Source organism: Pan troglodytes, chromosome 12 (assembly GCF_028858775.2).
Source record: "Pan troglodytes isolate AG18354 chromosome 12, NHGRI_mPanTro3-v2.0_pri, whole genome shotgun sequence".
In the NCBI taxonomy this organism is placed as follows: domain Eukaryota; kingdom Metazoa; phylum Chordata; class Mammalia; order Primates; family Hominidae; genus Pan; species Pan troglodytes.
This window is the reverse complement of record NC_072410.2, coordinates 102,650,725-102,676,271: the sequence shown is the minus strand read 5'-3', so window position 1 is coordinate 102,676,271 and position 25,547 is coordinate 102,650,725. Positions and strand designations below refer to the sequence as shown.

The following is a 25,547-nucleotide window of genomic DNA, read 5'->3' as shown; positions in this document are numbered from 1 at the left end:
AGAATCAGTAGGGAGCCCATCATGTCCTTGAGGAAGGGAATGATCCAGTGGAGCCTTAAGGAACAAGGAGTGCTGGGCAGGAGGGCCGAGAGCCCCGGGAGGACGAAGGCGAGATGCTGAATGCCTGCACAGGGGTTTGGGGGAGGAGGGCAGAGATGGACTCTGTCTTCCACGACAGGAGGGACCAGCATGAATTCTGCTGTTCTGTACCAAGCCAGAGCATTGCCCAGAACCAGGCTCCCACATCTAGAAGGTGACACGGCTGGACATCGCCAGGCCAAGAAGAGACTCAACCACCACCACAGCAGCCGTTGCCCGAAATGACAAGTACCGTTTATTGTCGTTACACAAATGGACCCAGCCTCTGGCTTGGGCACCGTCCCACGGACCAGCAGATGAGCATGGTCAGCCGACCCCTTTCCCCACCCCCGAGTCACATGCAGTCATACACTCCAGGCAGAAAGTCGCAGTATCGAATACCGGACACAGGTTCCCTTGGCTTGGTGGTGCATCTCTGATCCACAGACTGGCCCACCTCTCGGAGTGGCCAACGGAGTCGCTGAAACGTTGTGAAATAAGCAAGTAAGTGCAGGAGCCCTCGGCTGGGGGCCTCTGGCCTCTGCCAGAGGGTGGGAGGAGGATGTCCAAGGTGTCTGCGGGGTAGGCCTCGGCTCCACACCTCCGCTGTGACCACAGCCTCAGGTCAAGCTGTGCTGGGGCCATCCACCTTCCTTTGCCATTTAGAAGATGGGGCTTGGAGCTTGGCAACACAGAAATTGACATCAGCCTTATAAAACCTTGGCTGAACCTACCGACCTCCAGGAGAATTTCAGCCAAAACAAAAAAGCAAATACACAGAGGGACCCTGGAACCAGAATCCCTCCCCATGGGAAAGACGAAGGCACAGAGATTCGAGCCAAGTTTCCCAACATGTTGGTGTTTGCAGAAAAGTCCGGTCACGTCACACACAGCACAGAGGCAAGAAGCGAAGGCAGTGGCATTCACAGGACTACTTTATATTAAAGTTTATTACATTTGGAAAATCTACTGTACAGGGAAAAACCCATTGGATTAAGTAGAGTTTTGCCAAAAGCAAAAGACTATCACTCTTTGGAAAATATTCCTGATTCCAGCCCAGGGCCCAGGGTGGGGCCACAGGAGCTAACGGAGAACCTGGCCTTGGATGGAGGCGCTCAGAGCCAGCTCTGCCCAAGACACCCCTTGTCAATTTCCAGGAGGAAGCAGCCCCTGGAGACGGCGCCACAGGCAGGACGGGCGTGGTCTGCAGGAGGATCTCCAGGCCCCTGCCGCCCTCCCTACAGTCCTCTCTGTCTGAAGGCTGAGTCCCAGCATTCACTTCTCACACGGGCTTCTCCAATGTGGCAGCGGCCCAGGCCTCAGCATGGCCCTGAGCTCATGGACACAGGCACAACTGCTTGAAAGAGGCGGCGGCCCCACGGCAGCCTGGACTGGCCAGCCTGCCAACAGACCACCAGAAACGGGGCCACCAGACAGATAGTCCATACCCTGTTGCACACATGAGCGACAAACTCAAGAGACAACACACAAACTAAGCCTACATTTTGGCTTCCAGATTTGGTTCTCCTAGTTTAAAAAAAAAAAAAAAAGTCTTCTTAACCCTGATGCTGTCTCCCGACCATAGATTAGGGAAGCAAGATGGGGGGATACCGAATCAACTTACTTAACTTACCTCAGAAGTAACAAGGTCTACTGGGCTATGAACAAAGAACTAGAGGAAACATGTGCAAAAACAAGTCGATATCTAGATTAGACCTCCCCACGAAACAAAGTGGACTCCTGTCCCCTGCCACTCAGCGGCCACCCCCCCAAGATGCTTGGTCCTACCAGTAAGTGCTATAGGTGTGTGAGCCCCAAGCCCCACCCGCAGGATCTTCCAGCCACATGAGGCCATTTAGGTCCAAAGCAGTCGGATCCCCCTCCCCTCCAGAGCTGGGCCTGGGGAGAGGCTGCTTCAGTTTGGAGAAACTGAGTCAGAATGGTGCGATGCCAGGTGCTGGCTGTGGTGGAAAGGTCCTATGCGAGAAACGCCTGGTGCCCTAAGTCTCCAGGAAGAAGTCAGAGAAGCAGAGTGGAGCTCCCAGCACACCCCAGGACTCCGTGGGCAGGAGCGACCAGAGGGGCTGGAATGCTGGGGAGGTGGCCTGGTGGCAGGGGAGGCCAGGGCCTGCAGTTCTTCAAGGAAGAGGCAAGTGGGGGCCTAGTGAGTGGCAGGGCGGAGGGGGCGCATGGCTCCCGCGTCAGGCGTAGAATTCCTCCTGTTTGGTGGGCTTCTGGTAGGCCCCGCCGTTGGCTTGTTTCGGCTCCTCCAAGGAGTAGCTGCCTTCGTCCTTCTTCTTCATGCGGTACAGCATGAAACCCACCAGGCACACAGCAAAGATGAGCCCCACGAGGCCTCCGGCAATGACCCCTAGGGCAGGTAGACGGGGCCAGCTCAGCTCAGCGGCTCCTTGGGCTTGCTGCAGACCCTCCCCAAAGCAGTGGCCTTGGCTGTGGTCAGCCCCACCCTGACCCCACAGCAGCAATTCACCCCCAAACTACCCCCCTGAAAGAAAACTCACCTCCCAGCACCTCTTTCCTGTCCAGGAGGCCCTGTGAGGCCCCTGTGGCCCCCTGATCCACTGGGGACTGGTTCCGGTGGTCAGGCTCCACGGCCACTACAGCCGTGTTCTCCCCCGAGGTTTCAAAGGTGAAGTCCTGTGGGAGGGCAGGGGCAGATTGGGTTGGCCAGGTCACCGCCAGCAGCAGCAACCAGCTCTACTACGAGACCCAGAAGCAGCTCCTGCCTCCCTGATCTTTGCCACCACCCACTCAGATGCACCCAAACCAGGATCGCACAGAGCCCGAAAGCCAGGCCTTCTTGCCACATCAACTCCGGACCCTGGCATGGATATCACAAAAAGTGATACAAAGCACACATTTTTGTATGGAAATAAGCAGACTTATTTTAGTGTAAAGCGTAAAATTCCCACGAAGCTATAAAATAAAAAATTGGACTTGGTATAACGTTCACTCTTGCAGCAGGGGCTGCAAGTTTGGATTGTGAGTTTGGGGAGCCCTCTCTTGGGTGATCTTTAAGGGTGCTTTTGCTCTGATCTCATAATTAGTCTGTCCTGCTCTGGGCAAGGCCCTGGGGGTAGGGGAAGGTGGGCCCCTGTGCCCTGTCTTCCTGGTGAGGAATACGAGATGCCCGCAGGGCACAGGTGTAGGGCCTGCCAAGTGCCAGGCATTAGGACCAACCCACCCAATTTCCCAAGGAATGCAGAGGCCACTCACCTGTTCCCCAGAGCCCTCTGCTGCTGGGAGCTGACTGGAGGCTCCATCCTCAGCAGCCCTCTCGGTGGCAGAAGGACCTCCATCCTCTGTGTGGGGAGTGTGAAGGTCAGCTTGGCTGGGTCCTGCAGGGGTTGAGGTCTCATGGTGGCCAGGCTGCATGTCCCTGTGGGGGTGGGAGGTGGCGGGCTCCTGGGCCGTGGTGGCTGTGGTCGTTGAGGCCTGATGAGTGGTCGGGAGCTGTGTGGTCTCCCTGGGTCGGGGGGTGGCCTCCTGCTCCCGGGCGGTGAGGCCAGGCTCCACTTCTAGCAGGACTACAGCCTCTCCCTCCTTGGGCCCCTCTCCAGCCGGCAGGGTGGAGGTGGAGGCAGCTGTAGCCTCCAGGCCGGTGGGTTCTGGAGACGTGGGAATAGCCGTCAGGAGCCGCGTGTCCTTCCAAGTGGAGGGGGTCTGCTGTGACAAGGTGATATCTTGCAAAGCACCTGCAGGACCAGAAGCAGAGTGTGTTGGGGAGGTGGGGGGTGGGGAGGACCAGAAGCAGAGTGTGTTGGGTGGGTGGGGGGAGGCTCCAGAGCACCTGGGCTGGCCAAGCTCAGGCTATGAGGGAGGCTAGTACCTGGACAAGGCAGCTGAGGCTAAGCTCCTTGGAAAATGGACAAGGAGAGCTGTCCCTTCCCACTGTGTGTGTCCAGGTGCAGCCTGGTCTCTGGAGCCACGAGACAGGTGCCTAGGCCACCTGGGAGAGCTTTTCTGTGACCACAGGGGTGGGGTGGGCATCCCTTAGGGGCATAACTACTGTGGTTATCCTACTTATCCCAGGGCACACACTTCTCTGGCCCCACCCTCCCTGAAAAAAAGGCCCCCACTTCCAACAACAGACACTTCCAACAACAGATATCCTACCTTGCAGCTCTCAGGCCTCCGCTAGGTCACTTCCCCAGGGATGACCTCAGCCTCCTTCCTTAGCTCTCTCACCCCTCTTCTGAGGTCCACTCAAGAGCCACCTCCTCTGTGAAGCTTCCCTGACCACCTCCAGCTCAGGGACTTCTCTCCCCCAGTCCCCCGCAGGGAAAGGGGAAGTAAGGAAGGGAGCTTGGATGGAAGAGCTACACCCCAGCTGGCTCTGTGCTGCCTTACAGATCCACAGGCTTATCAGGTCAAGGTATTATTCCCATTTTGCAGATGAGAAAACAGAGGCTCAGGAGTCAAATAACCTTCTGAAGGGGGTTCCAGAGGTTTCTTAGTGAGTAAAGCTATTCCTAGTGAATATGAGCCTGCGTGCAGCAGGCGGCCGTGGGGCCTTCTGGAGCTCACAGCCTTCACCTCACCTCCGAGCATGAGCTCTCCTTAACCAGGCAGCTCACGGACCCCATTCCTCTCCTCAGCATTGCCCTTTGGAGCCAGCTGGGTGGAGACAGGGCAGGCAGGGTGCACTCAGTACATGCTCAGTAAACACAGGAGACTGCCTGACCACTGCCCCCAGGCATGACCTGTTGCCGTCTTGGGTCGGGGGGCCCCCATGACAACCTCACCTGCACCTGAGCCGGAGAAGTTGTCAGAGTCATCCCCAGAGCCATCTTGATCTTCAGGGGGCAAATTAGTAGCCACAATTTGCTGGAAAAGGATCAGAATATGGTATGAGTAAAGGCTTGGCCGGGTCTCTGCTGCTCCTGGGTCCTCTCCTAGACAGCTGAGTGGACTCACCCTACCCTGTGCTGCACAGGTACACAGGGAGAAGCCTTCTCATGTGGCTCCAGGACCCTCAGCTCTGGGCAGCACTTTGGTCCCCAGGCCCCATCCCCTGATGCTACAACACAGCCTGGTACTGGGTGCAGGGCTGCAGGGGCACAACAGAGTAGGCAGGGCCCTCACCCTGAGAAGCTCAGTCTGGTGAGGGAGCTCCAGACCTCTCAGAAGGGCAGACAGGGAGCTGTTATTGGGAACATAGGCTGTGGTCCCCATGGGACCCCATCAGCCCACCCTACACTGTGAACCAGCTCTTGGGGGCCATCAGCCAGGGAGCTTTGGGGCCAAAGATTGCCGACCCAGCCCCACTGAGAGGCTTTCAAAAACCCCCAAGAACAATCTCACGACAACCTGGATGCAGAGGCAGCCTCCAGGCATGCTGGCCCCCAGGTGTGGATACCGAGGACGGCACAAGGGGCAGGGGCAGGGCTGGGCACAAGGAACTGTCTGTTCTGAGGCAGGTCTGCCCACGCAGGGCAACCCCAGGCCTGGCCCTGATACATCTTCCCACACTTGGCCCAGTTCCTGTCTATAGTAAAGACTGGGTGCAGGCCCTTTGGTCAGAGTATCATCCTCCTTGGGGAAGGAAGGACAGGGTGTCCATCAGGCTGGGGACATATAAGGCTAATCTGGAAGGGGCCCTGCACTGACAAGCCTCCAAGAAGTGGGCTGTGGGCCTGGGACGGGCCCTGCTGGCAAACAGCAGCCCCAGGAATGCTGCCCGCCTGCCCAGCTCCAAGAGGCAAAGGGGCCAGAGGGCAAACATATACACATCTCTCCAGTTCCTGAGGCCGGGGCTGACTGGCAGGACCGGGGGCGGGGGCGGGGAGGCAGGATCACGCCACACACAGTGAGCAGGCCTGTGCAGAACCCTGGTCGGCAGGGAGGGCAGAAAGTCAGGACTGCCTCTGCCCTTCACACTGGCCCCAAGACCTCAGGTAAGGAAGAGAGAACCCAGCAGCCAGGTGGTGAGAAGTGTGGCTTTGAGAGCCCTATTCACCTGCGAGCCTTAGACCCAAGGACCCCACTCACTACACAGTCTATCTTGAGAGGGCCCCAATGTCTGGGACCAGAACAAAGAAGGAAAAAATATGCAGAACAGCACAGTCCAGAGCACTAGCTTTAGGAACTCCGGATCCTGCCACTCACTAGATGCGTGGTCCTGGGATGTCATTAAACCGCTTATGGCTTCTGTCTCTCCGTCTGTAAAATGGGGAAATAATAACATCTACATTCCAGGACTGCTGCCAAAATTCAATGAAGCTATGCCTAACACAGCCTGGCACCCAGTGGGCACCCACAAACAGTGGCCACTGTCTAACTAGGGGAGCCTCAAATGCCAGCAGGCCTGTCTAGAAAGAGGGTGAAAGGGAGGTAGATAAAGTTTCATGAGAAGAGGGGGGCAGGAAGAAGTCTGTTCACCAGAAGCCTCTGCACTGACTTGTCAGAGGGGGCCCACCTGAGGCTGGGCTCCAAAGGAAAAGGGCCTCCTCAGCCCAAGAGGCCTTGCCAGGCGCTGGCCATAGGCCCACGGGTCTCACTTCTGGGTAGTGCAAAGCAGAGAGGGACAGACAAGACCTCCTGCCTCCTGAGGCAGCCCTGGGGCAGAGCCAGACCAGGTGGAGGCTCCACGTCCAGGGGCCTAGGTCAGAGGGAAGCGTCAGACACGTGTAGAAACCACAAGGTCAGAAATAACACTGAACTTCCTTTGAAAGGACAAAAGCTAAACTGTATCTTCCTTCCCCCAAGAGAAAGGTTTTGACCCTAGAAGGGCAATTCATAGCCCATCTACAGTAACAAGTCACATTCCACCAAGGCTCACCTGCAATGAACAGTCACAGTCCACCATGGCCCATCTACAATAAACAGTCATTGACTTGACTGGTGCAGTGGCTCACGCCTGTAATCCCAGCACTTTGGGAGGATCACTTGAGCTCAGGAGTTCCAGACCAGCCTGGCCAACATGGTGAAACCCCCATCTCTACTAAAAATACAAAAATTAGCCAGGCATGGTGGTGCGGGCCTATAGTCCCAGCTACTTGGGAGGCTGAGGCAGGAGAATCCCCTGAATCCGGGAGGCAGAGGTTGCAGTGAGCCGAGATTGCGCCACTGCACTCCAGCCTGCGTGACACAGCAAGACTCCGTCTCAATCAATCAATCAATAAAAACAAACAGTCATGGTCCATGCTCCCCCCGCCTCCACACAAGGCCACATCCGATCTACAACATCTCCATGTGGTGCTTCAAACACCTGTGCTGCCTTCCCAGAGCTCTGAAGCTGCCCTAGCCTCCCTCAACCTGTCTCCTTCATCAACAAAGAATACTGCCCACCAGGGGGTCACAGAGTGGGCACCCCCACCCATACTCACTGGGATCATGGCTTCACTCTCATCCAAGGACTCTGCCCTGCCCTCTCCTGCTGCACCGCCTCCCTCAAGAGAAAGCTTGAGATGGGGCAGGGATGGGGCAAGGCACTGGCACTTCGACCCCACGAGCCTCTGTTGCATTGTAGAGTGCCGAATCTTTCAGCAGAAGCCAGAGCCATTGGATCCATGCTCCATTCAACAATGAGGCAACCGAAGCCCACAGGGAAGACACACACACTGGGGCCCATGTACAACCTGGGAGGCACCGCCCAGTTAGACCCAGGAACGCCAGGGAGGCCCCAACACGTTAGCAGTTTCCCAAGAGCAGGGCTTTCCTCCTGACTAGATAAGCATTTCAGTCTGCCCTGTCCCTAAAAACAATTTGTTCCCTCAGTTCGGCTGGCTTATCCCTCTGCAATCTTGTTTACACAACAAGCTCTTAAGCAAATGTTTTCTCCACTGAAACCAGCTCCCTGGCCTCCGGGGGCCTCTCCCCTCCCTGGGCCTTCAGTCTCCACTAAGGGGACAGGCTAGAGAGACCTCCCAAATCTCCTCCAGCTTGAACCTTCTGTGACAGCCCCTCAGATGAGAAGGTGAGATTTCAGCCCCCTGAGGAGGAAATTAGCAGAAACTGCTGAGTTTGAACTTGGATTACCAAGGTGCCAGCTGACTCCCGGAGTTTCTGGTGAGACTTTCGATTTCCTTTAGCAGGCCTGCTGTGCTGACAGCCGGCAGCAAACTCCCTCTAGGCCTCCTGGGTAGCTCTCCCCAGCATCATCTCCAACCTGGGTGCTTCCGAGGCTGCCTGGCCACGGCTCAAGGCTGCTCAGGAACAGGTGGCCTCAGCTTGGAGACTACCTCATGCCCTGCCCAGGAAGGCAACAGGCTAACCGGCCTTTAACCTCTGTAAGTCCCAGGAAAACCAATTGTTCATAGAACGAATCAACAACTTTGTGCTAGGTAAGATCTAGGCTTCCACTCATTCTGTTGTTCAAAGCAAGGGATGCCTTGCCCCTTCCCCACCCACAGCGCAGACCCTAGAAGCTCACTGATTAGAAAGCCCAAGGTTTGGCTCGCCTAGGGGCTGGGGGATCAAGAGGCAGCTGCCTGGAGTCTGGGGACAGGGAGTAAGGGAGTAAGGGTCAGGTCAGCCCATCTCCATCTCAGCCATGCTGGTCTCCTGGCCATACCCTGGGGACCCTGGAGAGAATCCTGGGGTCAGGGCTCTGACCCAGCAAGAAAGAGAGTGTGAAGGAGTGCGGCCTTCTCTAAGGCTGGAAACACTTTCCACCCATTCCTCTTTCTTCCCTACAACTCCCCTGCAGATGAGGCAGCGGGGCTGAGATCACTGTCTCTAGCAGATAAGGACTAGAGACTCTGAAAGGTGAGGGACTTGCCCAAGGCCGCCCAGACACTACAACTCCCCGTGCAGCAGCACTGCTCTCCTCACCTGCCATCCCCTTCTCTCTCCCCAGCCCTACCAGTTGACCCAATCAGTTTTAAGGAAAACCTGTCTAAGGCTCCTCAATGGGATGGAGTTTCACTGAGCTGGAGTCACTGAGCCTGCCCCAGTGGTGACGCTACCCAGGGACCAGCCCACATTTGAGAGGTGGAGAGGAAATGGCGTAGACCAGAACAGGACCTGTGCCACCAGGGATGGGGAGTCATCATCACCGGCTGCCAGCCACTACAAAGAGCACATCTGAAGTCTGTGGGCAGAGAGCTGGCAGAGAAGCTTCCAGAAGGCAGCCTCAAGCCAACTGCCAGCTTTCGCTCCCGTACCAGAGGTAAAGAGGGCCACTCTCCTTGGCAACCTCCGTCTCAGCAGAGCCCCTTGTCCTGGCCAGCCCTGGGGCTAAGGGGCAGCTGCGCTGCAGCTCCTCTGCAAGACAGCTCAGAAGTGCCTTGGCTGCCTCAGAAGCCAGGATGTCCAGTGGGCATCTCAGACAGGTTCGAGGGGGGGCAGCGGGCCCAGTCGCTAACCCGAGAGGTTGCCCATCTACCCCTCCCCCATCAGCCTGAGGCCACCAGGTCAGAAGGCCTTTGGTTTCCAGCCCGCACCCTGAATCACTGACATTGGTCACCTGCTGCTTGAAGTGAGTGATGGGTAAAACACAAACCCCTTAAAAAGCATTACTACCAGGCGCGGTGGCTCCCGCCTGTGGATCCCAGCACTTCAGGAGGTCGAGGTAGGCGGATCACCTGAGGTCAGGAATTCCAAACCAGCCTGGCCAACATGGTGAAACCCCGTCTCTACTAAAAATACAAAATTAGCTGGGCGTGGCGGTGTGCACCTGTACTCCCAGCTACTTGGGAGGCTGAGGCAGGAGAATCACTTGAACCCAGAAGGTGGAGGTTGCAGTGAGCCAAGATCACGCCAGGAGCTTTTGGAGAAAAGAGGGAAGAAACAGTCTGGTCCTGGCCTGGCAGAGCTCCCAGCCCCCCAGAACATATGGCCAGGTGTCCGGCTCCAGGGGGATTTAAAAAGGGGGAGCTTCAGAGGCTGAAGTACAGAGGGCTGCCCTAAGGGACTACTAAGGCCAGGCCTTGAAGCCCCCAAACCAACTCAGGAGAGGATAAGACAACGCTCACCCCAGGCACTAACTTGGGCAGCGCAGGGGGCCTCTGATTCGCAGTCATCCGTGGTGGAGCAGGAAAGGGAAGCTGATCTGTCAGCTGTACCTGCCCCGTGTGGCCACGAAATCCCCGGCTTCTGTGGGAGCCCAGTCACTGAATCAACAAACCCCAACAAACCAGGGATAAAGAGCTGCCCCTTATCAAAGGAGCTAGGTCACCGCCTTTCACAAGCAACCTGGACCAGGGGCCATGGCACTGGCTCTGGGCCAGTGGACAGGAGAGACCCAGACCTGTTCCAGAAGCCCAGGCTGCGAGGTCATGAGGCAGGAGGGCCCATGGTCATGGCAGGCTGGACACCCACCCTCCCCATCCCGAGATTCCACACAATGGCAAATGTCCTCAGGAGGCTTGAAACAGGGTCACAGTTGTTTAGAAATCTTCTTTACCCCCTCGGTTTCTCAGTCAGATCTACACATACAAGGAAAACAGGCTGACTCTCCCCTCCCCTAGACTTCAGGACCCTTGGGGGCTGATATCTCTGAGCTGCAGAGCCCCAGCCTTTACCCCCACCTCTGCATCAAGACACCATACTGGCTGAGGGTGATAACCAAACCATCACCTGCATCCAGACTGGGGGCTCTCAGCTTCAGGGTCCCCAAGAATCACCAGGAGACCACTACAAATGAAGTCTTTCGCGTTCCCTGCCCAGAGGCTGACTGTCATTCACAAGCCCCAGGTCCTGTAGGGGGTCTTCAGACTGCACTTTGAAAACAATGAGGGGAGGAAAAGGCATCCCCCAGAGTGGCCCAGCCTGGAGGAGGCAAGAGCTCGTTTCACTTGAGTCCAGTGTTCAAAGTCAAGGCACTGAGTAGCAACAGAGCCCTGTGAACAAGCTCTAGTGGCAAAGGGACCAGGGAAAGCTCAGCAATGTCCTCTACATTTCCGACACGTCCACTCGCATAGATAGCACACCACGGTGGCAGCCCAGCCTCCCTCCCCCAGGAGCTGAAGGCCCACTGAACATCCAGAAGCACCTACATGACTGGGAAGTGTCTACTTGAAGCTGGGCTGAGGCTCCTTCGTGCCTGGGGCTGAGCCCACTGGCTTCCCACCAGCCGGCCCGGCTGGACCCAGCAGGGGTGAGCAGAAGACAGCTGCTGGAGCTGACAGGCAGGTGGGCTCCAGGGACGAAGGCTGGGCCTGGAAGGCAGCACAGGCTGCAGGGCCTGGTCCTGCTCTTCCAGGGGTACCAGTGGGAGGGCACGGGAGAAAAAGCTGCAACACCCTCTCCCAGTCCCACTGCCTTCCGAACGCCTCAGTGCCCTGCAGCGTGGATCTGTGGCTGCCTTCCCTCTGTGGGGAGCCCTGTGACCCTTTCCTTCAGCCTGGACTGAAACGGCCTAAGCACTGAGCAGGCAGGTCATATCCGAGCACCCAGGAGCAAGGGTCTCTGGGAAAGGGCTGGAATCCGCCATGTGGCTCCCGTGCTGGGGACCTGGGCAGCTTTCAGCCTCTCTCTAGACCTGTTCCCCACCTAGACGCCAGAAGGGGCTTGGTGGACAACGCTAAAGTGCCTTACGGCTGACAGGCTGGCCCCGCCGGCTTTAGCACCTGGTGCTGCTCTGGGAGCTAGACAGGGGTTCTGTCCCCCAAGACTCTCCAAATGCCCCCTCCTCAGGGACCCACAGCACTGATCACCAGAGGGTGGCCCAGGGAAAATGACCAGGTCCAACATGGGGATAGTCTGGTGACAGTCTGGCCTCTGTCCCTAAATTACGGGGTGGTGCCAGAAACACCTTGCCTCAGGTTGTCCATCTGTACAACGGGGGTTTGGCCAAAATGGTGGGACTCGTGGGAGAAGGCAGCAGGGCAGGGCCACAGGCCAGGAGACACTGGGCTCCCCCAGCCTCGGGGTTGTGGAGGAAGTGCTAGACACATCACTCCTCTCCTAAGGCTGGTTTCCAAACTCAGGAGCCGGGAAAACACAGCCCGCCAGGGAGGCAGGCTGAGGCTGCAGATGGGGTCTGGGCCTCCAGACCCGAAATCCCCCACTGAAGCCATTCCCAGGAGGAGGGGCCTCACCGGTGCCTCAAGGCAGCATCAGCATTTCCGGTGACAGGCACAGCAATTTATCAGCTCACTGGCTCTCTACTGAGAACAAGGCAAGCCGGGGCCTGCCGAGGGTATGACAGGCAGGGAGTGATGGGCCCGGCCCAGGGCAGGAGGGAGACAGAAATGGGCAGGAAGAGGAGGCTGTCCCCAGCAGCACTTCCGAGAGGAGGAGCACCTTTCGGGGACACTCTGGACGGCACCCCCACGCACAGCCCCACCCTGCCACTCGGAAATGGACCCCTCACTGTCCTGGGGGCTTCCAGGGCAGGGCCGGGGTGGAGGGACGGCATTCACATTTGGCCTTCAAGACCACTTTCAGGTAATATTTTCCATTTAGTGTGAGGTCAGGGCTTTACAGATGGGAAGCCTGAGGTCAAGGTCGCAGAGCCGAGCCTCCCAGCCCTGGGCTTTTTGCCCTGCACCGCACTGCCTGCTCACAGTACACCGGGGGCGTTTATTGAAAGAGGAGGGATCCTGGCAGCCTCATGCCAGCTCCGATGCCCAAGCCAAGCCAGTGCTGCCCCCAGCACCCCCATACCTACCCTTCCACAGAGCTGGCGCCTGCCTCAGCAGCCCACATGCCAGGACTGGTCTCAGAACAGGCTCAGCTGAGGGCTGGGTGTGGAGCTGTGGAGCTGGAAGACCAGTTCCTCTGCTTTTCCCCCTCTGGCAAAACCCGGGCCAGGCCAGGCAGGGCAAGGTTTCATCCAGGCAGGCGATGAGCAAAGCAACCCAACCCAGGCCCTGCAGCCTCAGTGCCTAGTTCTGCTCCGAGAGCCAAACAAGGGATCTGTCTCCCAAGACTCGCCAAACACCCCCCACTTAGGGACCCACAAGGACACTCGATCACACTGACTTGGTATCATCACCCTCAGCTTCCCAAGGGGAGTCATGGCTTAGGCAGGATGCCAGAGATATCCTAAATCAAGGTGACTGTGGGGCAACTGGCACCCTATGGGGACAGACGGGGCAGCCAAGCCTCCAAAGCACTGTCCCTCCCCCAGCCCTGTCTGCCCTAAAGAGCCCACCAAGGTCAGAATCTCAGCCAAGATTTCCCCAGTCGGCCCTTACTGAGAAGCCCAGCCCTGTCAGTCCCCACCAGGTCCCCTGGAATGGGTAGCCACCGGACCTGGGGACCGGGGCACCTCTGCCAGATGGACTTCTAGGGACATCCTCCCCCTTGTACTTGCTAAATAAAGTGTCCTCAAGTTTCACAGAGGCAGAAACTGCACTTTTGGCACACCTGCAGCCGGCCAGGGCTCCAGCTGTGTGTGAAGGTGGGGGAGGGGAACAAGCTCCAACTTTATTACCAAAATCTCTCCTATCAGTGTCCCTGTCATTGCACAATATCCCTTTGAAAACAAGTCCTCTGGGAGGGCTAAAGGGTACCAGCACTCACACTACAGCATAAATCACTTCCAGGTGGGGAGGGGCTAACTCTGGAACTAGGCCACTGCGGGTAGGTGGGAGCTCTGGGAGAGGGAACAGGATTACAACAGAGAGGCTGGAAGATGTCAAGGGCAAAGTTTTTAACCTTTGTCAAAATGTGGATGCCAGCAATGCCATACCCAGGAAAGGAGGAAGAAATTCTCTTCACTCTTCCTGGAGTCACAGATGTACACGGTTTCTCCTCCCGCATACAGAACAATGGGCTAGCCTGGGAACCTGCCTCTCAGATAAAGAACAATTCAGATTGAGTAAGCACTGAGGCTGCTGAGAAGCCCAGAGACACGGGAAGGCAGAGTGTCCCTGAAGGAGTCCCAGGGGAGGGTGGGGCTGGTCCCTTCTGGTTTGGGGGATGGGAGACAGAATTTTCTGTGACGGCTCTCTCTGAAGAGGGAGAAGCCACCTGGGAAGCCAGGTGGATCCTCCAGATTACTGGTGGGGCCTCAGGTCAAGTGGCTTGCCCTCCCTCTGATGGGCTGGCAGATCTGCACAGCCTCCAACCCCCAGCACAGAGCTCCTAGCCCTCTCAGCCTCTGCACACGGTGGGTGCTGAGATGGCTGAAAGGGAGACTGTGGATACAGCTCCAGTCTGAAAAGCTCAGCATGACCCTAGGAAAGGGAAGTAGCCACATGCCTTGCCCAGAGCTCAGGGACTACCAGGGGAGTTGGTGGGCAGGGGGTGTGGTGGAAGAAGAGTCTAAGCCTCTGATCTGGGCTGGAGATTACTTGAAGAATAGAAACAACTGAATTAGGCTCTAGGGAGAAAAAGTGATCATAGCTAATGTTTATTGAGTCCTCTGGGCCAGAGGAGCTGGCAATCAGTTTTTTCCAAGCACTTTCTCTGAATTAATTAGTTTGATCTTCACAGTCACCTTAGGTTCTAGTACCATGCACATTTTACAGATGAGAAAATTGAGGCAAAGGAGCTATGTCATCTGTCCCAAGGCACACAGCCACTGAAGCCAGCAGTCTTGCTCTGGCAGTCATGCCATGAACCACCCATCACAGTGAAGCCCACAGGGCTCTCTCACTCTCAGGAAGACAACAGCCATCATTTCCACTGGTGGCACCCTGCAGTCTGGCCCAGCTTTGTCAGCATCCATAGAAAACCCAGCTCCTTCTCCAGGACAGCCATCAGTCTGAAGTTCTGGGGACAGGCCACTGTGCCCCATTGCTAGGGGTCCTGCCCAGCAGGCCTGAGCCCCTACCAGGGTGCCCCAATGTCTGGCTTTGCCTGGCCTCCTCTCCCATCTGCCAGCCCAGCCCATACCTTCTCAGGTCAGGAGGCAACCCAGCCCGCACCTTCTCAGGTCAGGAGACAGCCCCTGGCAGAGGCTCGGGTGGAAGAGAGCAAAGTCTAGCCTGCTAGTGAAGGCTCATGTTTCTGAGAAGGGCAAAAGCCATGTTTGCAGGCCCTGTTAATGTCAGCAGCACTGGGGTCAGACCAGCAGGCCATTCACACAGAGTGACTCCACGCTCAGGCTGGGTCAGACTGCACCCCTTCCCACAGGTCAGCCTCAGTGCTCCCCTAGACTTGCTTCTCTGTGCTCTAGGCAAGGAAGGGGTCCCAATCATATCACATATGGTATTTCATGGAATCTCTGCAAAAGCCCTCTGGGGCAGGATATGAGAAACTCCATTTTACAGATGGGGAAACTGAGGCTGGGGTAGGTGAAGAATTGTGCTCACGATGACACAGGGAGGAAGCAATGAAGTCCGGATGTGATCCAGGTGGGCTAGACTCCGTGTCCTGTGCTCCTCCTGGCCTCCACAACACCTCTCCACTCCAGCCCGAGCCGGGACTAACCAAGCCAGCTAGTTCTCAGTCCCACCTCACCTGTGAAGCCCCAAGGTCTCAGGACTCAATAAAGGCAGGAAGGCCCAGGCCTTCAGGCTCAGGTGACTGCCTTACACAGGGAAGACAGGTGGGCCAGAGTGCCCACTGCATGCCCAGCCTCCAGACAAGATCTCTAAGAATGAACCTCATTCATGGGAGGTGGGCAGGGAGGCAGGGGGCTCTATGCCCTTTCTACAATTCCCTGAGCCCAAGACAACCAGTCACTGCTGCAGATTCACCCAAGGAGACTCAGGGGTGAGCTTCCTGGACTTTCCAGGCCTGACCCCAGGGAAACTCCTCCTGTGCTCTTCCCCCAGGCCCCAGGTCCCTTTCAGGGAGGAAGGTGGGGGGCAGGGCCTGAAGATCTCATGCAGCCCAAGCACGGCCCACGATCCCAGCCTGGCCCTCAGCCCCACAGGCCCTGGCCAGCCTTGAGGTCTTGCCGCCCGGACCCTCCCCGATACCCCATCCTGGAAGAGATATGGTCACCATCACAGCAGCACTGCACCCTGCGGTTTTCTCTGGGAGAAGCTGGAATGACACCAGCCTCTAGGAAGGTCTCAGAGGCTCCTGAAACGCCCCACAACCTGGGGCCCTGCAAGCCCAAACCTGACCACCATATTCACCTGGAACACTCCAGATAGATGGGCCTTCCAAGGCCTCGGACAGTTTCCTGGGCAGCAGGGATGACAGGAAGCTACTGGAGGTAGAGTCAATGCCACTCTGACACAATCAAGTCCCCAACCAGGTAAGGTCCCTGGAGCATCAGCGGCCACCACTGGTATTGGTAGCATGGGAACAGCAGGGCCAGGGCCCAAGTTCTAAAGGGCTTTCTGGGACCCAGTTCATGACAAATGCCATAGTTGGCCACGAGCTCCTCGGCCCTCCAGAAGTTCCTCCAACCTCCCCACATCCCACCCTGGCAGACGTGCAATCCTCACCGTACGCATCCCAGGCCAGGCGCCAGAGTTCTGTCTCTCAGCCTGCTGAGTAGCACAGAAGATCCACAGAGAGAGCCAGGCAGCCCCACGTGGAAATGACTATGAACTCAAGCTCACGCCACCGTGGGGAAGAGTTCCCTGAACACCTTTGGAGATCCATGGTGCACACGAGTGGTCCTAGAGCAGGACTGGCAGCCTTTGCAGCTCCCTCAGGGAGACCCCCTGCCCTGATACTTCCCATGGCCAGAAGGCAGCCCCACAGGTTTGGAGCTCCATAAAATGTCCTGCCTTACAGCCCAGGCTCCTAGTTCGATACTGCTGTATCGTGGGACTCTGGAACAAAACCCTTCCTGTGGGGAGACGTGACAGGTGCTGAATCGCGAATCCCGTTCATTGTCACTGCAGAGACCACCTCTCTCGTCTGGTTCCAGTAACAGCCACCCTCTCTTACAGGAATCCCCTGGACCAGATATGGAACTCTCACCACTGCACAGGGCTACGCACACAGCAGGTGCCCAGGATCTGGGCTTTAGATCTGGTCAAGCCAGATAGGTCTCATGAGGCCCTCAGAACTTGAGGCAGCAGAGCACAGGCAGGCCCCCAGATACCCACCAGTCACACGACACAGCCACAAGAGGCCATGCACACCCAAAAGCATTGCCTCACCTCTGCCTCTCAGCCCCTTCCCCCTATGTCACAGATGGGTTCACTGAGACCAAGAGAGGCCTCTGTACACAGTCACTCGAGAGTGAGGAGGCAGGGCCAGGACAGAAAGCCAGGCCCCTGAGCCCCGGCCTGTGTCTTGCTGCACTTTCTGCCTCGTGCCGGCCCCCAGAGGGCTTGCAGTGGATCAAGGTTGGTTGGGTGAGTCTCAGGGGAGGACCCGTGGGCCTGGCACCATGACTCAGCTGATGAGTGGACTGATCAACATGCCCGCCTTCCCCACTGCCCCAACCTGCCCGCCACAGCCTTCATTCCTGCTGTGGAGTGGACCTCGGGCAGGTGCCAGGACTCTTGGGTGTGTGTGCGGAGAACATCACACAGCCCCAGCCCTGGCCCAACCTCACCCAGGCACCTCTGTCCACTCCAGCTCCCACAAGGAGCTCGAATCCACCCCTCAAGCAGCCTGCCCTGCCCTCCACTGGCCTGGCCCATCCCACCGATGACCCCTTGGGCAACCAACTCTCCTTCGAGTCCCTGGAAAGAATACTGGCAGAGAAATGTGAGCCCCCAACAAGTCCTTCAGTGCCACCTCCGCCCTTCCCAGGATAAGGTCTCTCTGTAACCATGTGGCTCTCAGAACTGAGGACAGGAAGAACGACCCTTTGGCAGAGGAGGAAACTGAGGCCCAGAGGGGCAATGGCCTGCCACAGCCAAACAGTCGGGGCTCAGCTGAACCAGGAAGGCCAGGTGACCTGACTGCCTGTCTCTGTAGGAATAACTCCCACAGACTTCCAAGGCCAAGGCCGTGATGGATGTCAGAGCCACAGTGAAAAAGAGAAAAGGCCACCAGCAGAGGTGGGAGGCAGAAAGGAAGCTGGTGTCTGAAAAGGAAGCTGCAGCCAGATAGTGACCAGGCCCCCCAAAACTGAGACTGCAGCCTGACAGGGGAAGGCAAGTCAGGAGTGCCCAGGCAAGGCCCAAATGCAGTGGCAACCTGTGCAGTAAGCACCCCCACACACACACACACACGGACACACACACACACACACAGACACACACACACAAAGACACACATATACACGGACACAGACACACACAGATACAAATATACATGGACGCAGACACACACAGACACATAAACACACAGACACACACACATAGAGACACACGTACACACGGACACACACACGGACGCACACAAACACAAAGAGACAGACACATAGAGGGACACACACACGTACATGGACAAAGACACACAGATGCATGGACACACACACAGACACATGGAGACACACAGATATACACACAGACATACACACGCAGACACACACACACACAGACACACACACACACAGCATCTCATGGTGCTGCAACCCTCAGGTGAATCACTAGGCAGGGAGTTTTTCCCAGGGCTGACGGCCAGAGGAGGCCCATCCTCTACACAAAATTAGGCAGCCACAAAGCCATAAAAGCCAGGAGGTCAGAGACCCTTGAGGGGCTCCCAGTGGGGAGAGGAACCAGTGGCAGCCTCGGGAAGCCCCGAGCGCAGCAGGAGAGGTCGCTGGGCAAGTGACTGAGTGCAGGAGCAGGTCCAGCCGCCACCTGTTCTGCTCTCCTGACTCAATGGCCCCAAGACCCAAGATTTCCCACGGCACACCCCCCTTGCCCCGTAAGCTTGCCCCCACCCTTACAGGCCCTGCCAAAAAGCAGGACACTTGCCAGGGGAGGCTCAGGCCACCCCTCCCCGAGATCCCCACAGTACTGACCACAGGCAAGCTGACCCGGTGCACCTGTCTCAGGAATGCCAGGGACCTTCTCACACTGTCTCTCCACCTAAATGAAAGCTTCCTGAGGGCGGGCAAAAGCAGTAACATCACAGGTAAAGCTCACTCTTCCAGGGGAAGCGATGGCGTGGGCCCCATGACCACCTGCAGCTGGACAAGACAGTTGCTGAAGTAGCCCCAAGCCCAGGGTCTTGCCTCTGCGGCCTCACCTCTACAACCTGCACCCCAAACATACCTCCTTGTGGTGAGGGGCATACACACATCAGCCTTCCCCTGGAGCCTGTCAGGGCACGCATGTCCCATTCAGTGGAAGGTTCCAGAATACATGCTCCCATCCAAAACCCAACCTCTGCTGGAACAGCTGAGAGAGAAGTGACAGGGTACAGGATCCCAGCACCAAAGCCCTCTTTCCACAAACTCCCTGAATCTCTCAGGGCCTCAGGGGCCCTTTCAACCCAAGATTCCAAAACTGGTTGGTGAAAAGAAGGCAATCAGGCAACAGTTGAAGCCCGGCAATCACCTAATGACCAGTTCCTCATGGGCTGTCCCCGCCCCCAGCAGGACCTGGTGTTGGAGGGGACCAGGAGGTGACTGTGGCACCAGAGCCAGGAGTCCTGGGTTCTGGCCACCACCCGCGCCATGCTGCCCGCCTCCCAGGCTTACAAAAGAATCTGCTAATTCCAAGAATGTTTCCCCAGCACCCAAGGTAAAAGATGGTGCAAGCTGGGTACCACCTGGGGTCTGGCCTGAGGGCGCCATCCAAACAGGCCCCTCCACACCCAGTCCACATGGTTCCCACCCTGCTCTCTCAGGTCCCAATTCACTTCCTGTGAGGAGCTCTCGCCTGTCCCTGAGGGGCCATCAGTTGAACCCAACTCAGTGCTGTTTGCCTGATGGCACTGTTCAGGCCAGCTCAGCCTGGCCCAGCCCCCTCAGCCCAAAACGCTCATATCCATGGTCTTCAGGACGGACCAGCAAATGCCCAGTAGAGCCTTGCAGGGTTCAGCCAGCCCCCAAATGCCAGGCTTCTCAGGGGAGACTTGACAGTCTTGCGATGTATTCACACCATACCCATACACATGCGCACACACACACACTGCACACACACACACAAATCCTGTCTCAGCCAATGGAGGGGCCCACCACCCTAGGCCTCAGCTTCCTCATCCACAAAGTGGGGCAATGATATATATTGTAAAGGTTTTGAGTAAAGTTCAAATAAGAATGAAAGAAAAGTACTGAGCACTCAACAGTAGGCACTCAAAAAAAGGTAACCTTAATTATATCGACAGCTAACTTTCCTCAGGCGGTTTCATCACAAAGTACTTTCACATGTCCATTATGAAATGAATACGCAAATGACAGAATGAGGACAGGGAGAACAGGTATCATGATGTCCGCTTTACAGATGAGGACAACAAGACTTGGAAGGAAAGTGACTCACCCCAGATTATGGAGTAAATTAGTGGCAGAGTTGAGACTCAGTCCTGGGGCTCTACTTAATCCAAAGCCATTTCTGGCCTGTCACACAGTATGGATGCACATTATATAGAAACAGGAACTAAAATCCAAATCAAACATGTGGTGAAGAGTTGGGGGCATGACCGAAGCTGAGAGTAACAGTCAAGGCTGAAGAATAATGGCCCTCAGCTGGTCAGTCCAGCTACCTGTGACCAGCAAGTCACTTACAAGTCAAACCGGGTCGAGGAACTTGGAACATGGGGGTCAGCAAGCACTTCCCCCAAGAGATGACTCATTTTTCTCCACTGAGAGAGGCCCCTAAAGGCCTCACCTTGGCAGCACCTCTTTGTTACTCTAGGTGGGGTGCAGGGAGGTAGAGGGGAGACTGCAACAGGTCCCAGCTGAAGTTCATGAAGGGTACAAAATCCACATATCACAGATCATCAGTCTCACTCACAGGCAAGGCCCTTACCCAGAGCCTAAAACTCTCAGCTTGGAAATAAGCCTAACTCATCTGATTAGTTTCTTAGTGCCACTGGAGAAAAGTAACAAATTAGAACTGATCAGAAAAGCTGCTGGCTGCACTCAGGCACACAAATGTCACTTCTGGCTGCTCTCTGGAAAAAGCAGAAAGACCAGAATTCAAAACAGAGCAACCTGGGGCACCAGGCAGAGGGGCAAAGTGCTCTTCAGAGCACAGTAAATCCAGGAGACAATGTCCTAACCCAGCACAATGATGAGGAGGACGACCCTGGCAGGCAGAGATTAAATCATGCCTAGCATTTTTTGGTTGATAAAGGAAGGGAAATAAATACTTCAGAGAGTCCTGCCCAGAGTAAGAATACTCGAGGGTAATAGGGATTCTTAGCTTGATGAAAAAATATGAATACACAGGACACCTCATTCCCAAGGGATTTCAGGAATCCAAAATTCTGCTGCAACAGAAAAGAGTCCTCTAAAAAACTGCAGAAGTCAAGCTTTTCATTAATTCTTTCCAGGCTCTCTCCTTTCTTACTGTCTCCCTACCAATGTGTGTTAATGAGGTTTTACTGGAACCCATCATGAGCCACAGGTAGAGACTTAAACCGCTCCACCCTCCCTGTAGAGCTGAAGCCAGGGATGACATCACTTCTAGAAGGCTCTGAGCCTGAGCGGAGGCAGCTAGTGCCTCCCCCCATACCCTCTCTGCCAGGCTGTGGGAAAATGTCTCTACTAGCCCCCATAATTAGGGCAAAAGGGATTTTATGCCTTTCAAGAAAGAGAAGAGAGAAAGAATGAAAAATAGCAAATAACTATTTCAGAACAAGCCATTTTTCTTACATGGCAGAAACAAAAGACCACAGTAAACACACACACACACACAGAGAGAGAGAGAAAGAGAGAGAGAAACCTTTTTAGACAAACCTGTTTTAGTCTCTTGGGAGTGGTTTTGAGCAACCTCCTCTCCTAGCAGCCTCCCCTCACCCATTCAGTCACTCCTTGCTTCCCTGGTCCCCAGGGGGTTTCTGACCTGCTTCCCACTGGGGCCAGAGTGAACTTTCAGAGAGGGTCAGATCTCTGCCACTTGCAAATACCTTCTCCCATCTTAAAGCAAATCCCAGCTGCCTGATTTCTTTTAGGAAAGGGGTATCAGAGCTTTGGGAAGGCAGTGCATGCCCCCACCTTTAACCTAACATGGACATTCACTGTAAGAGGAAGAGGGCAGAACTGGGAAAGAGAAAACAAACTAATCTTTGTAAGATCAGAAAAAGCAAAAAGAACACCTAAGCTTCAAGCCGAAGGCTGACCCCAAAGCTCAGGTGGGGCTTTCAGGCTCAGCTCAAGCACCTCCTCCAGGAAGCCTTCCCTCCCTGCAGCTCCAGGGAGTCTCCCTCCTTTCCCCTTTTGAGACTCTCCTGCCTCCTGGGCCCTATGTCCAAGTTTCTGGGCAAGAAATAACGCCTCACACTGCAGCATCTGCCCCAGCCCACAGAAAACTCCAGGAAAGGCAGTTCACGGGGAAGCCCAAACTCCACCTGCCTCCCCAGCATTAACGGGTGCGGTGGGATCCCAGGGCTCTGGAATGTCTGCTTTACCCCAGGCAGGCAAGGGAACCAGCAGCCCTCCTAAATCCAGCCGGAAATAGGTGGAGGACCCAACTTCAGCCGCCCCTGCTGAGGCCCCATCATGTGCGAGAATGGGGTAGTGAGGTGATGCCTGGCGGTCCAGGGAGGTAAGCCACGCAGCTCCATTCTCTTCTCCAAACTCGGAGCGAAGACTCCAAGCACAGTCTCAGTTCCACAGAAACCACCACCCTAGAGAGCAGCTTCTTGGACCTGAAAGCCAGGAGTGCATGAGACCCAGCTCGGAAATCATGGCCCTCCCCGTGCTCCCAGATACCCCTCACAGTCCAGCCCATTCACAGTTCAATAGGCACAGGGACCTCTCCTGGACCTGAAAATGTCTGGAAGCACGAGTCACCTGGGAAGCAGGGAGGGCGCTTTACACATCGGTCTCAGAAACGACTGTCCCTACCTCATCTCCCATGAGACAGACTCTGTAAAGAAAAAAAACCCCCAAAGCGCTCAATAACTGGCAGCTACTACACGAGGCAACGCTTACGGAGGGTCAGCGCTGCTGAGACTTGTCCAGATGCCACATTAGCAGTGGAGGACCCGAGTGCCCACCCCGCCCCCGCCCCTTCCCTGCCCACGTGCCTCCCTTTGCCAGAGCTGGGGAAGTCGAACTGTCCAGATGTAGTGGCGAGACACCGCCACTTCCGGAAGGGGAAGCGCCCCTGGCTCCGCACCTCCCCTCTGCATCCCTGGGGATGGCCGAGCCGGCCCGCAGGAGGGACCCCGGGACGCCAGCACCGGGCGCGGGGGCTGGGGAGGTGGACTCGGGCGGCAGACTCGGGCACCGGGCGGCCCGCGCTGACACCTGGATGCGGCCCAGGTCCCAGCCCCCGTCAAGGCCGGCGTTATGGGGCGGTTCCCAGGAAAGGGTTACAGGGGCCGAGAACAAAGCGCCCCCATTGGGGAAGGCGGGCTAGCGGCCGGTGGCCGGGGCGGGAGAGCCACTTTCTGGGGACCCTCAGGCTGCTCTTTGTCGGCCACGTCCCTCTTTAGTGGAGCGTCAGCCCCGCTGAAGGTGGATGCTGCATCCCACCCAAAGGCCTCTTACAGCCTCGAGCTCCACATCTGCCCCTCTTTTCCCCCAGCTGCACTGGGCGGGCCAAGGGACCCGCCTTCCCTCCGCGCGGCTTCAGCACAAAGCCGAGCCGGGGAGCGGGAGGCCATTCCCGGGTCCCCTCGCGTGGAAGGCGCCTGCGCCTCGGCCGTGCCCGGCACGGGAACGCGCCCTCCCCGGCCAGCTCAACTTCAGCAGCCCAGAAGTTGGGCTCCTCCGGGTCTCCAACGTTCCGAGGCCAACTTCCCGGAACCTCCCGCTGCCGGGCCGGCTCAGCTCACCTCGAGCCGCCCACGGCAAGCCCGAGGGCCCTGCAGACGCTCGCCCGCGCCCCCCACGCAGCCCTGGCCCGGCTCCCAGGGCCAACGCGGCCGCCTCCCGCTCCCGCGCCGGCTGCGCTGCGCCCAAACTTGCCCCGGCGCAAGGGGCCGGGCGCCCGGGCTCGGCGGCGCTGGGGCGCAAGCCCGCGGGTCTGGTTTGAATTAGGGTCTGCAGGGGGGGCGTTGTGGCCGCGGTCACTGCATCCCCCCGGGTCACCGACGGGGGCCCGGCCGCCGCGGTGGCCGGGGCGAGGAGGGTGGGAACGGGCGACCCCGGGCGCCGCTGTGGGCTGGCGGGCTCCGACACATGTGGAGACGTTTTACATAATTGAGCGCGGGGCCCCGGCCCCCCACCCTCCCCAGCGCGGGACCGGTGCGGCACCCACCGACAGCGGAGGAAATTGGGGCTGGAGCCCTGGTCTCGGGGCTCACCGTCCCGGGACCCGCTGGGCTAGCGCGGGAAGAAGGGAAGTCTCCGCTCCCCCTCCCCCTCCACGTGCACCCGCCGGCATCCGCGGGTGACCAGTCCCGGCTTCCCGCCGCCTCCCCGCCTGGCCGCCGGCCGCACTCACCGGCAGGGCCGGCTGCAGGCTCAGCGCCAGCGCGCACAGCCAGAGCCAGAGCGCCGCGCGCCTCATGCTGCCCGGACCGGCGGCGGGAGAGCGGCAGGCTGCGCGGGTCGCGGCTGCGGGCCGGCTTCGTGGGTTCCGCTGCTCGATGCTCTCTTGGGCGCCTGCCCAGCGCGCCGCTGTCCCAGGCGAGGGCTGCAGGGTCCGCCGGCTGGAGTCCGCTCTCTACTGCCGGATTCCTCTCCGCTCGGCTCGGATTCGGCCCGCACCTCTCCCGCCGAGCTCCGCCTTATAATAAACCCACAGGCCCTTCCTTAGCCGTTGCAAAAACTAGCCCCCCACCCCCAGCTCCGCCAGGTCTCCCGGCCAGCCCCAGTCCACACCCCCCAGGACCCCGCCCCCCCAGCCACCCCTCCCGGCCCCTTCGGAACGCCCCACCCCCGGCCCTAGCCCCGCCCCCGGCCCACCCCTAGGGTTCTTGCCTGCCTGGCTCCCGCTCCTCCGGTGGCCGAACGTCGCTTTCGGGAGCTGTGGTCCCCGCAAGCCGCGGTTCCCGGCCTTTCAGCTCGGCTGCTCCCTGGGTGGTGGGGCCGAGGCGCACCCCCTTCTGCCCGGGCCCGGGGTGCGGAGGCGCAGCCCGGGAGAGGGGCTGAAGGGGGGCAGGCAGTCCTCGGGCGCGAGTGTGCAGCGCCCTCTGGGCGTGGACGCGGAGCGCGCTCCAGGTGCGCAGGACTCCTAGCTCTCTTGGGGAACGCTTTCTGGGGCAGGGCGGGGACCCGGGGGCGATGGGGCCTTCAACCGACGGGCAAACACACACAGACACACCCCGGCTCTCCTCCAGCTGCGATGTGGCTCGCTGCGCCCCGCCGGCCCAGATTCTCCCGTACGCTCGCGTTCTTCCAGCACTCCACAAAGTGCTGGAGACTTGGGGCCTTAGTTTAAACAGCTGCACCCGCACGGAAGGGCTGCAAGAAAAAGGGGGACGGGGGCGGAGTTCGCAGCGTCTTTCTGTGGAAGACAACGCCCTCTCTCTTCATCTGAGCTAAAAGGAAAAATAAGTAACTTCTTTGTTCCCCGGTGACCTCGGGCACGCGGATCTGAGGAGCACCGTGCAGTTGCTGCGCCTTCGAGATCCCCTGCGAGGCCCTGGGCCTCAGTCCAAAAAGCTGTGGAAGGCCTGCGGGTGTAGGGGAAACGGCCGAGAGAGCAAAGGGGAAGAACCGGACGGGCCCTGCCCACATCTGG

At 57.7% G+C, this 25,547-nt stretch overlaps 1 protein-coding gene and 1 long non-coding RNA gene across 5 annotated transcripts; one reads left to right on the top strand and one right to left on the bottom strand.

Annotated features, from left to right (window-relative positions):
* Positions 1 to 311: 311 nt before the first annotated feature.
* Positions 312 to 25,547, bottom strand: SDC1 (syndecan 1). Of its 4 annotated transcripts, XM_016947786.3 has the most exons (6): positions 24,785 to 25,547; positions 24,306 to 24,590; positions 4,845 to 4,926; positions 3,316 to 3,794; positions 2,601 to 2,736; positions 312 to 2,449 (listed from the first exon to the last, which is right to left on the bottom strand). In XM_016947786.3, exons 2-6 carry the CDS (start codon positions 24,369 to 24,371, stop codon positions 2,280 to 2,282), a joined length of 933 nt encoding a protein of 310 aa, XP_016803275.1. In that variant the 5' UTR covers positions 24,372 to 24,590; positions 24,785 to 25,547; the 3' UTR covers positions 312 to 2,279. The 4 variants fall into 4 exon arrangements, with proteins under 4 accessions (XP_016803275.1, XP_016803283.1, XP_016803273.2 ...); XM_016947794.4 differs by lacking the exons at positions 24,306 to 24,590; positions 24,785 to 25,547 and adding an exon at positions 10,017 to 12,098; XM_016947784.4 differs by lacking the exons at positions 24,306 to 24,590; positions 24,785 to 25,547 and adding an exon at positions 7,428 to 7,862.
* Positions 7,841 to 13,327, top strand: LOC134807831 (uncharacterized). Its single transcript, XR_010149187.1, has 2 exons — positions 7,841 to 8,109; positions 8,900 to 13,327. It is a non-coding gene; the product is annotated as an uncharacterized LOC134807831 (long non-coding RNA).

Coding starts and splice junctions, on each gene's coding strand:
- SDC1 (XM_016947784.4), bottom strand. CDS start 7,565: ATGCAACAGAGGCTCGTGGGGTCGAAGTGCCAGTGCCTTGCCCCATCC. Junction 3,795..4,844: donor CTTCTCCGGCTCAGGTGCAG/GTGAGGTTGTCA, acceptor CTGGTCCTGCAG/GTGCTTTGCAAGATATCACC. Junction 2,737..3,315: donor CAGAGGGCTCTGGGGAACAG/GTGAGTGGCCTC, acceptor GCCCTCCCACAG/GACTTCACCTTTGAAACCTC.